This window comes from Amblyraja radiata, chromosome 30, assembly GCF_010909765.2.
Source record: "Amblyraja radiata isolate CabotCenter1 chromosome 30, sAmbRad1.1.pri, whole genome shotgun sequence".
Lineage (NCBI taxonomy): Eukaryota > Metazoa > Chordata > Chondrichthyes > Rajiformes > Rajidae > Amblyraja > Amblyraja radiata.
This window is the reverse complement of record NC_045985.1, coordinates 10,918,865-10,933,533: the sequence shown is the minus strand read 5'-3', so window position 1 is coordinate 10,933,533 and position 14,669 is coordinate 10,918,865. Positions and strand designations below refer to the sequence as shown.

At 46.1% G+C, this 14,669-nt stretch overlaps 2 protein-coding genes across 2 annotated transcripts; one reads left to right on the top strand and one right to left on the bottom strand.

The window, feature by feature from the left end:
- Positions 1–2,562: 2,562 nt before the first annotated feature.
- LOC116989959 (E3 ubiquitin-protein ligase TRIM39-like) lies at positions 2,563–7,889 on the top strand (the record flags this gene model as incomplete). The annotated part of the gene is made up of 2 exons (XM_033047514.1): positions 2,563–3,064; positions 7,885–7,889. Coding segments are annotated over 2 exons (507 nt in total), but the record flags the coding sequence as incomplete, so codon positions are not given.
- Positions 7,890–11,329: 3,440 nt separating this feature from the next.
- LOC116989958 (radiation-inducible immediate-early gene IEX-1-like) lies at positions 11,330–14,360 on the bottom strand. The gene is made up of 2 exons (XM_033047513.1): positions 14,139–14,360; positions 11,330–11,611 (listed from the first exon to the last, which is right to left on the bottom strand). Exons 1-2 carry the CDS (start codon positions 14,325–14,327, stop codon positions 11,330–11,332), a joined length of 471 nt encoding a protein of 156 aa, XP_032903404.1. The 5' UTR covers positions 14,328–14,360.
- Between the last annotated feature and the right edge of the window lie 309 nt (positions 14,361–14,669).

Here is a 14,669-nt window from a genome sequence, read left to right as displayed (position 1 = left end):
GGGTGAAATACTGTGGCTATTCACCCTATCTGTGCACCATAAAAACATGTGGATGGGCTCCAAAGACAAATGTCCCTGCCCGTCCAACGTCTCCTTATAACCCAGTCCTTCAGACCTGATGAAATTATCATAAATCCTTTTGCACCCTCTCTAATTTACTAACAACCCTATTGTGTCAAACGCTGTATTTAATATCCTGACCTATGAAAGCATGAGTGACAAACACATTCTTCACCACCCTGCCTGTCACTGTTGCATCTTCCATGGCACTGTGTACCTGCAACCCAAGATCTCTCAGTTCTATAAAGTTCCCCGTTTACTGTGTATGTCCTGCCCTGGTTTGTCTCAGCAAAGTGCACCACCTCACCTTCACATGAATAAATCCCACCTGCCGTTCCTGAGCCCATTGGCCCAGTTCACAGGGATCCCATTTACTCTCAGATAACCTTCTTCACTCTCCACAATGTCACCAATTTTAGTTCCATCTGCAAACTGACTAACTGTGCAACCTACATACACACCCAATTGTGTATATAAATAAGGAACAACAGTGGACTCTGTCTCCAGTCTGAAAAACAACCCTCTACCAACATCCTCTGTCTGCGACCTTCAGGTAAATGTTGTATTCCATCGGCTAGTTCACCCCGGATTCCATGAGATCCAACCTTCCAGAGCGGCCTCTCATGCGGTGTGTGGAAGTTGCATCTCTCAGAGGGCAGTGAATATCTGGAATGTTGTGTCCAAGGTGGTGGTGAAACGCTGAGTTATTGGATATGTGCAACTGGGCTACAAATAAATATTTGGTTGATCGAATATTTAAGATTATGGGGAACTCACACAGAAGAGGAATTGGTGCCAGCTTAGATCAGCCATGATTACATTGAATGGAGGGGCAAGCCTGAGGAGCGGATCCTAATCCTGCTCCTGTTTTCTTGTGTTCCTATGCTCCTGTGTACCGATAAATTGACAGACTTGACACAGAGGAAATGCAGCAAAGATTAACAATACTTGTTCCTGGGACAATGAGTTTGCTGTGCGGGGTGAGATTGAGTAGACTAGGCCTGTGTACTCGAGAATTCGGGTGTATTGGAGGAGATCTCAGTGAAACACAAAGTTCTTACAGGGCTCAGTGGGCTGGATGCAGGGAGGATGTTTTTCCCCTGTCTGAGGGGTCTGGAGAACGGGCACCCTCTCAGAATGTGGGCTGCACCATGTAGGACAGAGATAAGGAGACATTACTGCACGCAGAGACTGGGGAACCTTTGGAATTCCCTGCACAGGTGGCTGTGGGGACTCAGTCATTCAGTGCTCTTGGAGCTGAGAGCCATGGTTGTACATTACAGAGTCAGGCCCTTCGGGCCATCACATCCATGTCCACATATATCCCAGCTACACTAATCTGTTTGCCCGCGTTACATTGGTTATATTCGACACGTCACTTATTTAAGTACCTCTTAACTGTAGTGATTACATCTGATTCCACCACCCCCTCTGTGGCATGTTACAGCTAACAAATACTCTCAGTGTGAAGAAAACTCACCACTCAGATCCACTTTAAAACTCCTTCCCCTCACCATAAAACTGCCCTCTCTAGATTTGATATCCCTGAATGAGAATAATGTTTTTGATAATCTACCCGACACCCTGCTGCAGACTTTAACAACCTCCCTCACTATCCACAAGTGTCACGTCCTCCACAGACTTACCAGATATAACTCCGACATTCACATCGAAACCATGAAAATAGAAGATAAACAGCAAAGGTTGCAGCACCGATATCTGCTGCACTCCACCAGTCACAGACCTCCAAGCAGAAAAGTGCTCCTTCTACCTCCAACCACCAAGCCAATGTTGGTTCAATCTTTCAAGCTCACCTTCGTTCCCACCTGCCTTCACTTTCTGGACCAGCCTTACATGCGGAACATTGTCAAGTCCCTCAGTGAAGTTCATATATTGGTTCACAATGAGATCAGTGTGTTCTTGGTTGTACACACCCATCAAGTCCACCCGTGAATCCCCTCTCTTTCAGCGACCCTTCAACCACAAGTCTCCACCCATTCTGTCCAACACCCGATCATTCAACCTCTGCTTCCTTCCATGGTCCAAGCCACCCCTCCCTCTATCTCACCCTCCACTCAAAGAAACAGAGGCAGGTCCTCTGGCCCCTCATGTCTCCCCCTCCCATTCACTATGATCATGGCGACTCCACCCCACACCTCTACCTCCTCTTTAACAACCTCAAATTTCCACTCACCTCAATATCCTCTTGCTCCGATCTGCCTCCATATATGAATAGCCCGCTTCATTTCTCCATCCCCACTGCAATCTCGCAATCCTCCTCACTCTGCGCACTCGTCCTCCCTGTCCACCCTCCCCCACCTCACGAAATTCCACCTCTCCATCACTGGATAAAAACTCTGGTAAAGATGTCTGTTGTCCACCGGATGTGGTTGGGGTGAAACCCCGGGCAAGGTTCCAGTTGTCCGCCCGCCTGTGCCCGAGTCTCCCCCCGACCCCCGGGGACTCTCTGATTCTCTGCTTCTCCCCCCAGTCTCCGTCACCCTGGATGTGGAAACAGCGTATCCGGGGCTCGAGGTGTCTGAGGATCGGAAGAGGGTGAGATGGACCGGGACCCGGAGGAGTCTCCCTGACACCGGGAAGAGGTTTACAGGCAGTACGTGTGTGCTGGGATCGGAGGGATTCACATCGGGGAGACATTACTGGGAGGTGGAGGTGGCGGGGAATCAGTACTGGAGTCTGGGAGTCGCCGCAGAGTCTGTGGAGAGGAAGGGACCGGTCACACAGACCCCGGAGACTGGAGTCTGGAGCATCAGGCGGTGTTATGACGGGTTTGTTGCATTCACCTCCCCTCCATCCCCTCTCCCCGCCCGTCCCATCCCCGGGAGGGTGGGAGTTTATCTCAGTTACGAGTCCGGGACAGTTTCATTTTACGACGCGGACACCAAGTCCCATCTCCACAGCTTCACTGGGAATAAATTCACGGAGAAACTTTATCCTTTCTTCTGGACTTGGGTTGAAAACCAGTGGCTGAGAATCTGCTCCGGTTCCGCTCCGGGTGTGTAAAAAAATGTAAATGTGGGAAGAGTGAAATAAACTGCAACTGAAATCAGAGCTGTCTGTCTGTCTATCCGTTCATTTTAACGCGTTAACCGCGTCCGGCAACGGAACAGAAATTACTTTTGTGAAAATATAAAGCTTGAAACAATCTCCCTTCCCGCGGGTTCAGCAGCAGCCGCGGGTGGGCGGCGGGTCCTGAGCTCCGGGCTCCCCCGGGTCCTAAACTCCCCCCGAGTAACAACGCGACACAAGCGGTGTTGGTGCGGAATTCAACAGCGGCGTAAAGGCGTGTTTGGGGATAGGTGGAGATAGAAGGGCGGCATAACATCGGAAGTGGTCAAGATCTTACTTTTGATATAGATATAAATTAAAATGTATTTACAAATAAAATCCGACATAATATTTATAGCGGGTAGATGGATAGAGGTGTTTTAGAAATTGGTGTATATGAAACATAGAAACATAGAAATTAGGTGCAGGAGTAGAGGCCATTCGCCCCTTCGAGCCTGCACCGCCATTCAATATGATCATGGCTGATCATCCAACTCAGTATCCCATCCCTGCCTTCTCTCCATACCCCCTGATCCATTTAGCCACAAGGGCCACATCTAACTCCCTCTTAAATATAGCCAATGAACTGGCCTCAACTACTTTCTGTGGCAGAGAATTTCAGAGATTCACCACTCTCTGTGTGAAAAATGTTTTCCTCATCTCGGTCCTAAAAGATTTCCCCCCTTATCCTTAAACTGTGACCCCTTGTTCTGGACTTCCCCAACATCGGGAACAATCTTCCTGCATCTAGCCTGTCCAACCCCTTAAGAATTTTGTAAGTTTCTATAAGATCCCCCCTCAATCTTCCAAATTCTAGCGAGTACAAACCGAGTCTATCCAGTCTTTCTTCATATGAAAGTCCTGACATCCCAGGAATCAGTCTGGTGAACCTTCTTTGTACTCCCTCTATGGCAATAATGTCCTTCCTCAGATTGGGAGACCAAAACTGTACGCAATACTCCAGATGTGGTCTCACCAAGACCCTGTACAACTGCAGTAGAACCTCCCTGCTCCTATACTCAAATCCTTTTGCAATGAATGCTAACATACCATTCGCCTTCTTCACTGCCTGCTGCACCTGCATGCCTACTTTTAATGACTGGTGTACCATGACACCCAGGTCTTGTTGCATCTCCCCCTTTCCTAATCGGCCACCATTCAGATAATAGTCTACTTTCCTGTTTTTGCCACCAAAGTGGATAACCTCACATTTATCCACATTATACTGCATCTGCCATGCATTTGCCCACTCACCCAGCCTAACCAAGTCACCTTGCAGCCTCCTAGCATCCTCCACACAGCTAACACTGTCCCCCAGCTTTATGTCATCTGCAAATTTGGAGATGTTGCATTCAATTCCCTCGTCCAAATCATTAATATATATCGTAAATAGCTGGGGTCCCAGAACTGAGCCTTGCGGTACCCCACTAGTCACTGCCTGCCATTGTGAAAAGGACCCGTTTACTCCTACTCTTTGCTTCCTGTCTGCCAGCCAGTTCTCTATCCACATCAATACTGAACCCCCAATACCGCGTGCTTTAAGTTTGTATACTAATCTCTTATGTGGGACCTTGTCAAAAGCCTTCTGAAAGTCCAGATATAACACATCCACTGGTTCTCCCTTATCCACTCTACCAGTTACATCCTCGAAAAATTCTATAAGATTCGTCAGACATAATTTACCTTTCACAAATCCATGCTGACTTTGTCCAATGATTTCACCACTTTCCAAATGTGCTGCTATCTCACCTTTAATAACTGATTCTAGCAGTTTCCCCACTACCGACATTAGACTAACTGGTCTGTAATTCCCCGTTTTCTCTCTCCCTCCCTTTTTAAAAAATGTGGTTACATTAGCTACCCTCCAATCCTCAGGAACTACTCCAGAATCTAAAGAGTTTTGAAATATTATCACTAATGCATCTACTATTTCTGGGGGCTACTTCCTTAAGTACTCTGGGATGCAGCCTACCTGGCCCTGGGGATTTATCGGCCTTTAATCCATTCAATTTACCTAACACCACTTCCCGGCTAACCTGGATTTCACTCAGTTCCTCCATCTCATTTGACCCCCAGTCCCCTGCCATTTCCGGCAGATTATTTATGTCTTTTAATATTATTTATGTCTTTTAATATTATTTAGTATTATATGAGGGAGATTAAATTGAGTTACGCGAAGTGCGTGTAGGATGGTGTTAGTGTGCTGAGATTGTTGGTCGGCGTAGACTTGGTGGACCGAGGGGCTCGTTTCCACTCTGTGTCGTCAAATTAAACAAATTGCGAGCAATTTCGCAAAGTGCAATGTGAGTAACTCAGCTGGTTTCCCCCAAGAATGACACCCAAAGCGTTGAGTTACTCCAACACTTTGTATCCACAAGTACATCCACTTCCTCCCGAATGAGGAAGTTCAAACAGGCTGCCACCTGGCGTCACCTCGTCCGTTACTCAATTCTCCAACACATTGCACAACACCGTATCATGCAAACTATTCTGAGAATCATTTCACCTCATAATTTGCTGGAGTTACTATAGAAAACATAGAAAAACATAGAAAATAGGTGCAGGAGTAGGCCATTCGGCCTTCGAGCCTGCACCGCCATTCAATATGATCATGGCTGTTCATCCAACTCAGTATCCCATCCCTGCCTTCTCTCCTTACCCCCTGATCCCTTTAGCCACAAGGGCCACATCTAACTCCCTCTTAAATATAACCAATGAACTGGCCTCAACTATCTTCTGTGGCAGAGAAATCCACAGATTCACCACTCTCTGTGTAAAAAATGATTTTCTCATCTCGGTCCTAAAAGACTTCCCTCTTATCCTTAAACTGTGACCCCTAGTTCTGGACTTCCCCAACATCGGGAATAATCTTCCTGCATCTAGCCTGTCCAACCCCTTAAGAATTTTGTAAGTTTCTATAAGATCCCCCTCAATCTTCTAAATTCTAGCGTGTACAAGCCGAGTCTATCCTGTCTTTCTTCATATGAAAGTCCTGCCATCCCAGGAATCAGTCTGGTGAACCTTCTCTGTACTCCGTCTATGGCAAGAATGTCTTTCCTCAGATTAGGAGACCAAAACTGTACGCACTCATTTGTTTTTTGTGTAAAAATTCAAAAATGTTGGTCTGAAATTTTTGAAAACTTCACAAAATTATTTAAAATAAAATTGATACCAAAAGCAGAATTGATTATTTTTGGAACAATGGAGGGCAGCCCTGAACTAACTGTGTTTCAAAAGAATCTATTTAATTAAGGGTTAATAACGGGAAAAAGACTTATACTTAAATTCTGGCAAAACGCCCCTATACCAACAATAAATATGTGGATTTCAAATATGTTCGAAACATTACACCTGGAAGATTTGAGATTCCTTCTTGCAGGCAAATCAGACCACTTCCAAATGACGTGGTCTGCATTTAACGACTTACTACAAGTATAAGGTGCAACAGTACTCTGAAAAGAAATGGTTTCAGGCTCTGGTAAGGGGGGATGAAACATACGAAGTTGGTATATCCCTTTCTGCGTAAGAAACTTACAGCTCTGCGTTTAACACAATCATTCCGCAGCAGCTGGTGGAGAAGTTGGAGCTATTGGGGGTTGATGCTGGCATATGTAACTGGGTCCTGAACTTTCTATCACAACGGCAGCAGACAGTCAGGGTGGGCAGTAGGACATCAAAAACCATAGCCGTGAGCACTGGCTCGCCCCAAGGCTGTGTCCTAAGCCCCCTGCTGTTTAGTCTGCTTACACACGACTGTACTGCTAGACTCAATAACAACTTCATCAACAAGTTCGCTGATGACACAACAGTGGTGGGTCTTATCAGTGACAATGATGAGTCGGCGTACAGGATGGAGGTGGAGCTGCTCACAGGATGGTGCAAATCCCACAACCTCATTCTCAACGTGGGAAAAACTAAGGAGATGGTGGTTGACTTCAGGAGGGCGGGAAAACAACACCATACACCTCTGCACATCGATGGAGCTGATGTGGAAAGGGTCAGCAGCGTGAAGTTCCTAGGACTCCACCTGTCAGATGACCTGATGTCCACAACCAACACCACAGCACTGGTCAAGAGAGCCCAGCAGCGACTACACCCTCTCCGAAGACTACGTAAAGCAGGTCTCCCCACTACACACCTACGAACTTTTTATAGGGGGACAATCGAGAGCACATTAACCAACGGCATCACTTCCTGGTTCGGGAGCTGCAAGGCGTACGAACGGCACCAACTTGACAGGATTGTGAAGACCGCCAGCAGGATTATTGGTGCTCCACTCCCTTTCTTGCAGGACATATACAGGAAGAGATGTATCAACAGAGCCATCTCCATCATCAAAGACCCCAACCACCCATCGCATCACATATTCTCCATCCTGCCATCTGGGAAGAGGTACAGGAGCATTAGCTGCAAAACCAGCAGGATGCTCCTCAGCTTCTTCCCGCAGGCTATAAGACTGATAAACGGACTTAGCCCCCTGCCAAAGTATCGCGCACCAACCATCAACCTGGACACACTGCAGCAGCTGTCGATCGGAACGCCTGTTGATGTTTAGTAGAGAGTAGAGTGTTTAATTTAATTTGTTCATGATATTTGTTTTTTATTTCTAGTTATTTGTTGTTATTTGTACTGCACACTGAATGGACACTGGTTGAGCAACGTTTTTTTGTTTCCTCTGGGTATGTGAGTACTCAGGAAAATGACAATAAAGATATACTGATACTGATATCCCTTTCTGCCCTGTCTTCTTAATAGAATAGAGCTTTTGTTTCATTTTCTCTTTTTTCTTTTCTACGGCCTATTTTTTAACTTTTTTCTCTAACTCTTCGCGTAATGGGTCTTTTTTCTTGATCACATTTTCACACAATCACGACTTTCTCACTTTCTTTACTTTTTTCTCTTTTGAAAGCTTAAAAAATGAAGTGGTACAAGAAATGTAATAAGTTATATTTGGCTTGGCATGTAATGTACTTTACTTCTAAAAAATAAATAAAATAAAATAAAAATAATAATTTTACTGGAGCCAAAATAAAACATCTTTATAAAGCATCTTTAGGGTGGCATTGTGACGTAGTGCGAAAAGAGTGAAGACATACACCACCAGATTCAGGGACAGTTTCTTCCCAGCTGTTATCAGGCAACTGAATCATCCTACCACAACCAGAGAGCAGTGCTGAACTACCATCTACCTCTTTGATGACCCTTGATCGAACATTGCTGGCTATATACTGACAGTAAACTAATCTAACTAAACTGGTGTTAGATCACCTGCCTTACGGCGCCAGAGACCCGGGTTCATTCCTGACTATGGGTGCTTGTCTGTGCGAGGTTTGTGCATTCCTACATGGGTTTTCTCCGACATCTTCGGTTTCCTCCAACACTCCAGAGACGTACAGTTCTGTGGGTTAATTGGCTTGGTATAAATGTAAATTGTCCATAGTGTGTGTAGGATAGTGTTGATGTGCGGGGAACGCTGGTCGGTACGGGCTCAGTGGGCCGAATGGCCTGTTTCCGCGCTATATCTCTAAACCAAATTAAACAAATTACAAATCCAGGGCCAGACATGGCACAACAAACGTGAATTACATTACACCAAAATTAATTAAATAGACTACACTTTTTTTACACAATAATGAAATTTCAAATATAGTACCAGGAATTTTCATTATCAATCCCTTACAACAATGTCAAATTAATACACTAGATGGCAGTAAAATGTCATTCATTTTTAAATTACAGTAAAAAAATCCAGTTTACAACCCCGCGGTATGAATATTGATTCCTCTAGCACCGTAACCCCTGCATCCTCTCTCTCTGTCCCTTCCCCACACAAGTACTTCTACCAGCTTCAAAGCCGTCTTGTTGAGTCTCATTGTCTGTAACTCATTCGCATCCAGCCCGCAGCTAACATGGACATTTCTTCCCAATAACCCTTTCTGGCTTAAGCCCTCCCTTCACCACCTCCAGTTTAAATCCCATTTGGAATATTTTGGAGGACCAAGAAACCAAGAACCAAGAACCAAGAACATAGAAATTAGATGCAGGAGTAGGCGATTCTGCCCTTCGAGCCAGCACCGCCATTCAATATGATCATGGCTGATCATCTAAAATCAGTACCCCGTTCCTGCTTTCTTCCCATACCCCTTGATTCCATTAGCCCGAAAAGCTAGGTAGACACAACATGCTGCAGGAGCTCAGCGGGATAGGCAGCACCTCTGGAGAGGCATTCCTTCTCTCCAGAGATGCTGCCTGTGCCAGTGAGTTACTCCAGCATGTTGTGTCTACTTTCAATTTAAACCAGCATCTGCAGTTCTTTCCTAGCCGCAAGAGCTATATTTAACTCTCTCTTGAATATATATGCAGTGAATTGGCCTCCACTGCCTTTTGTGGCAGAGAATTCCACAGATTCACAACTCTCTGGGTGAAAAAGTTTTTCCTCATCTCAGTTCTAAATGGACTGCCACTTAGTCTCACACTGTGACACCTGTCACTGGACTCCCCCAACATCGGGAACATATTTCCACCATCTAGCCTTTTTCCCTTTATCATTGGTATTTTTTTGCATATCTTTCATTCATTTGTTTTATATCTCCCTCTATCACCATCTATATCTCTCGTTTCCCTTTCATAGAAACATAGAAAATAGTTGCATGAGTAGGCCATTCGGCCCTTTGAGCCTGCACTGCCATTCGATATGATCATGGCTGATCATCCAACTCAGCATCCCATCCCTGCATTTTCTCCATACCCCCTGATCCCTTTAGCCACAAGGGCCATATCTAACTCCCTCCTAAATATAGCCAATGATCTGGCCTCAACTACCTTCTGTGGCAGAGAATTCCACAGATTCACCACTCTATGTAAAAAATGATCTTCTCATCTCGGTCCTAAAAGACTTCCCTCTTATCCTTAAACTGTGACCCATAGTTCTGGACCTCCCCAACATCGGGAACAATCTTCCTGCATCTAGCCTGTCCAACCCCTTAAGAATTTTGTAAGTTTCTATAAGATCCCCCCTCAATCTTCTGAATTCTAGCATGTACAAGCCAAGTCTATCCAGTCTTTCTTCATATGAAAGTCCTGCCATCCCAGGAATCAGTCTGGTGAACCTTCTCTGTACTCCCTCTATTCCCCTGACTCTCAGTGTGAAGAAGGGTCTCGACCCAAAACGTCACCTATTCCTTTTCTCCAGAGAAGCTGTCTGACCCGCGGAGTTTCTCCAGATTTATGTACTCAAATATCTTCATTGTGTGAAGTTTTTTTAATAACATCGAACATTGTTCTTAAGTCCAGCTGAATGCTTTTATTTTAAAGCAGTTTGGATAACAGTGGTGCCTTTGGGTTTAACAAACCCACTCCCCCTATGATGTGACACACACCTCAGGAAAATCCAAGTGCGATAAATCCAAAGTAACAGGCAGTTATTTGGGATATGAAGCTGGATCTAACCCCTTAAGGGCCTGTCCCACCTGGGCATCATTTCTGCATCACGCAGGTGGCGTGCGAGGATGTTGAGAATCCCAAAATCCCGGTGCGCCGCGCGCTACCACACGCCACTGCCTACGCCACCATGTCTCACCATGCGCTTTGGGCGTGTCGGGCGTCCTGATGCATAAATGATGTCGCGTAAATGACGCGCAAATGACGCCCAAGTGGGACTAGCCCTTTAATTATCAAAAGTCTCACGGTGCCTCGGCAAGGCCAGCAGTATAATCAAGGACGTGTCGCACCCTGGTCACTCCCTCTTTTCCCCTCTCCCATCAGGCAAATTATCTAGGTGTGAAAACGCACACCTCCAGATTCAGGGACAGTTTCTTCCCAGCTGTTATCAGGCAACTGAATCATCCTACCACAACCAGGATGTGGTGCCGTCCTGAACTACTATCTACCTCATTGGTGACCCTTGGACTCTCCTCGATCGGACTTTGCTGGCTTTACTTTGCACTAAACACGATTCCCTTATCATGTATCTGTAAACGGCTCGATTTGTCTTTCCGCCGACTGGATAGCACGCAACATAATAGTTTTTCCCGGCACCTCGGTACACGTGACAATTAATGAAACAAAACCAAAAAAGCCATTCCGTCAGTTCCATGAGACGTTCCCTCTGTGAAGATTGGTTTGTGATGGGAGGAGGGCAGTAGGTTCTGAAGATGACAGTCAACTCTTCCTGCTGTTGATCACTTGCAGGACTGGGCCTTCAGGTACCAATGTGGGAAGTGTGGACGGTCGGGCAGGTAATATTCACCTGGACTTGTTGCGGTGAGCTACACAAAGCGCTGGTGGTGGAATAGCCCATCCAGAGTGGCCAAGGGTGGAGGAAGCTCTCGCACTTCAGTCCCAACTCCTGTCTCTCAGGGACCGGCAATCGCTCATCCAGGTGGGCCACTGGCGTGAGGTAGACCTGCAGAGCAACAATGGAGAGGAGAAACAGCAGAAGCCTCTTCACCACATCCTTCTCAGCTGGGATGGTCTTCCGGGGCTGTGGATCCAAATAGGGAGAGAGTCAATGAAAGGATCTAGGGAATAGTCTCACTCGCTAGCATTTAGAAGATTGAGGGGGGATCTTATAGAAACTTACAAAATTCTTGAAGTGTTTCGGCCCGAAATGTTGCCTATTTCCTTCGCTCCATAGATGCTGCTGCACCCGGTTAGTTTCTCCAGCTTTTTTGTGTACCTTCGATTTTCCAGCATCTGCAGTTCATTCTTGAACAAATTCTTAAGGGGTTGGACAGGCTAGATGCAGGAAGATTGTTCCCGATGTTGGGGAAGTCCAGAACAAGGGGTCACAGTTTAAGGATAAGGGGGAAATCGTTTAGGACTGAGATGAGAAAAATATTTTTCACACAGTAGTAAATCTCTGCAATTCTCTGGTACAGAAGGTAGTTGAGGCCAGTTCATTGGCTATATTTAAGAGGGAGTTAGATGTGGCCCTTGTGGCTAAGGGGATCAGGGGGTATGGAGAGAAGGCAGGTACGGGATACTGAGTTGGATGATCAGCCATGATCATATTGAATGGCGGTGCAGGCTCGTCGAGCCGAATTCCCTCTACTCCTGCACCTATTGTCTATGTTTCTATGGTTCTACAGGTGCACCATGGAAAGCATTTTATTGGGATGCATCACAGCTTGGTTTGTAAACAGTTCCATCCAAGATCGCAAGAAATCGCAGCGAATTGTGGACGCAGCCCAGACCATCACGCAAACCAACCTCCCTTCCATTGTCTACGTTTAAACCTCACGCTGCCTCGGCAAGGCCAGCTCGCTTATTCAAGGACCAGTCGCACCCTGGCCAGTAGCTCTTCTCCCCTCTCCCACCAGGCAAAAGGTACAGAAGTGTGAAAACGCACATCTGCATATTCAGGGACAGTTTCTTCCCAGCTGTCATCAGGCAAGTGAATCATCCTACCACAACCAGAGAGCAGTGCTGAACTACTATCTACCTCGTTGGTGACCCTTGGACTATCCTTGATCGGACTTTGCTGGCTTTACCTTGCACTAAACGTAATCCACTTATCATGTATCTGTAAACTGTAAATGGTTCGATTGTAAACATGTATTGTCTTTCCGCTGACTGGATAGCACGCAGCAAAAAGCTTTTCACTGTACCTCGGTACACGTGACAATACACTCAACTAGTCTACCAGCTACATCAATCTATATTGGTTCTGTCTAGTTTATTATTGTCATAGGCACATAGAAACATAGAAAACAGGTGCAGGAGGAGGCCATTCGGCCCTTCAAGCCAGCACCGCCATTCATTGTGATCATGGCTGATCGTCCCCTATCAATAACCCGTGCCTGCCTTCTCCCCATATCCCTTGACTCCACTAGCCCCTAGAGCTCTTATCTAACTCTCTCTTAAATCCATCCAGTGACTTGGCCTCCACTGCCCTCTGTGGCAGGGAATTCCACAAATTCACAACTCTCTGGGTGAAAAAGTTTTTTCTCACCTCAGTCTTAAATGACCTCCCCTTTATTCGAAGACTGTGTGGCCCCTGGTTCTGGACTCGCCCAACATTGGGAACATTTTTCCTGCATCTAGCTTGACCAGTCCTTTTATAATGTTATATGTTTCTATAAGAGTCCCCTCATCCTTCTAAACTCCAGTGAATACAAGCCTAGTCTTTTCAATCTTTCCTCATATGACAGTCCCGCCATCCCATGGATCAATCTCGTGAACCTACGCTGCACAGCCTCAATCACAAGGATGTCCTTCCTCAAATTAGGAGACCAAAATAGTACACAATACTCCAGATGTGATCTCAGTAGAGCCCTATAAAACTGCAGAAGAACCTCTCTACTCCTATACTGAAATCTTCTTATTCACTAGAATTTAAAAAGATGAGAGGGGATCTTATAGAAACATATAAAATTACTTACCGGAGCCCTATAGAACTGCAGAAGCATCTATATTGTTGGGGAGTTGGGGGTAGGATTGAGGAGGGGTGGGGCGTGGGGTGGGGCAGAACTGCAGATGCTGGTTCACAAAAAAAAACACGAAATGCTGGAGTAATTCAGCAAGTCAGGCAGTATCTCTGGAGAACATTGATAGGGGATAAGTTCATAATCACAGGATCAGAATTAGGCCATTCGGCCCAGACAGTCGATACTGCCATTCAAATCATGGTTGATCTAACTTTCCCCCTCAACCACATTCTCCAGCTTCCCCCCCACAAACCGCGGCGTGTAAACAAAATTCCCCGGCACACTTGACCGAGAATTAATTCACTACAAACTGGAATTAAATTTGGCAAAACACAAAGCGCTGGAACAACTGAGCGGGTCCCTGGAGAACATGGATAGGTGACGCTTTGAGTCGGGTACTTCGAATGAATGCAATACAAACCCCCTGGAGTTAAATATAGCCAAACCAGAAAGTACTGGTGCAACTCAGCAGGCCAGGCAGCATCTGTGGAGGGAATAGACCTTTTCTTGAGAATTTAAACTGGGATTTTGTCCCAGCCTCGGCGCCTGGTGCTGAAGAAGACAGCGAGGATATTAACATACCTGGTATATCGGGTAAAGGATTTTCAATGAGCGCCTCTTGTACTTGCGTCCATACGTGGGCGATGGGATCGGGTCGAATGTGAAGACCTCGGGCTCAGTGTTTCGTCGGGTGTTCAGTTTGCGAAGTGCCTTCTTTCTATCACTGGGCAACGGGAAGCAGATGGGTTGCACTAGTGCAGAATGCATCATTGGAAGGTCCCATCAACTGATGCCGTCCTTCAAAGCAGCGTCGCGGCCAAATAATGTCCTTGGCTCGGTTGCAAAACCGCCCTTCAAACCTCCGGGGGTGGTTGGCAGACAAGAATTCAGATATAGATTGGCCAATCCTTGAGTGTCCCACTTCCTCGCCTGTATGCCCCAATCATGATTGACGTGAACAGCTCCAAGACCCGCCTCATTCACACAAAGATTTGCTACATTTTGAGTGGGAAGCATAGAAACCTAAAAACATAGGTACGTAGAAAGTAGGCCGTTCGGCCCTTCTAGCCAGCATCGCCATTCAATATGACTAGTCGGGGGTCTACAGTACAC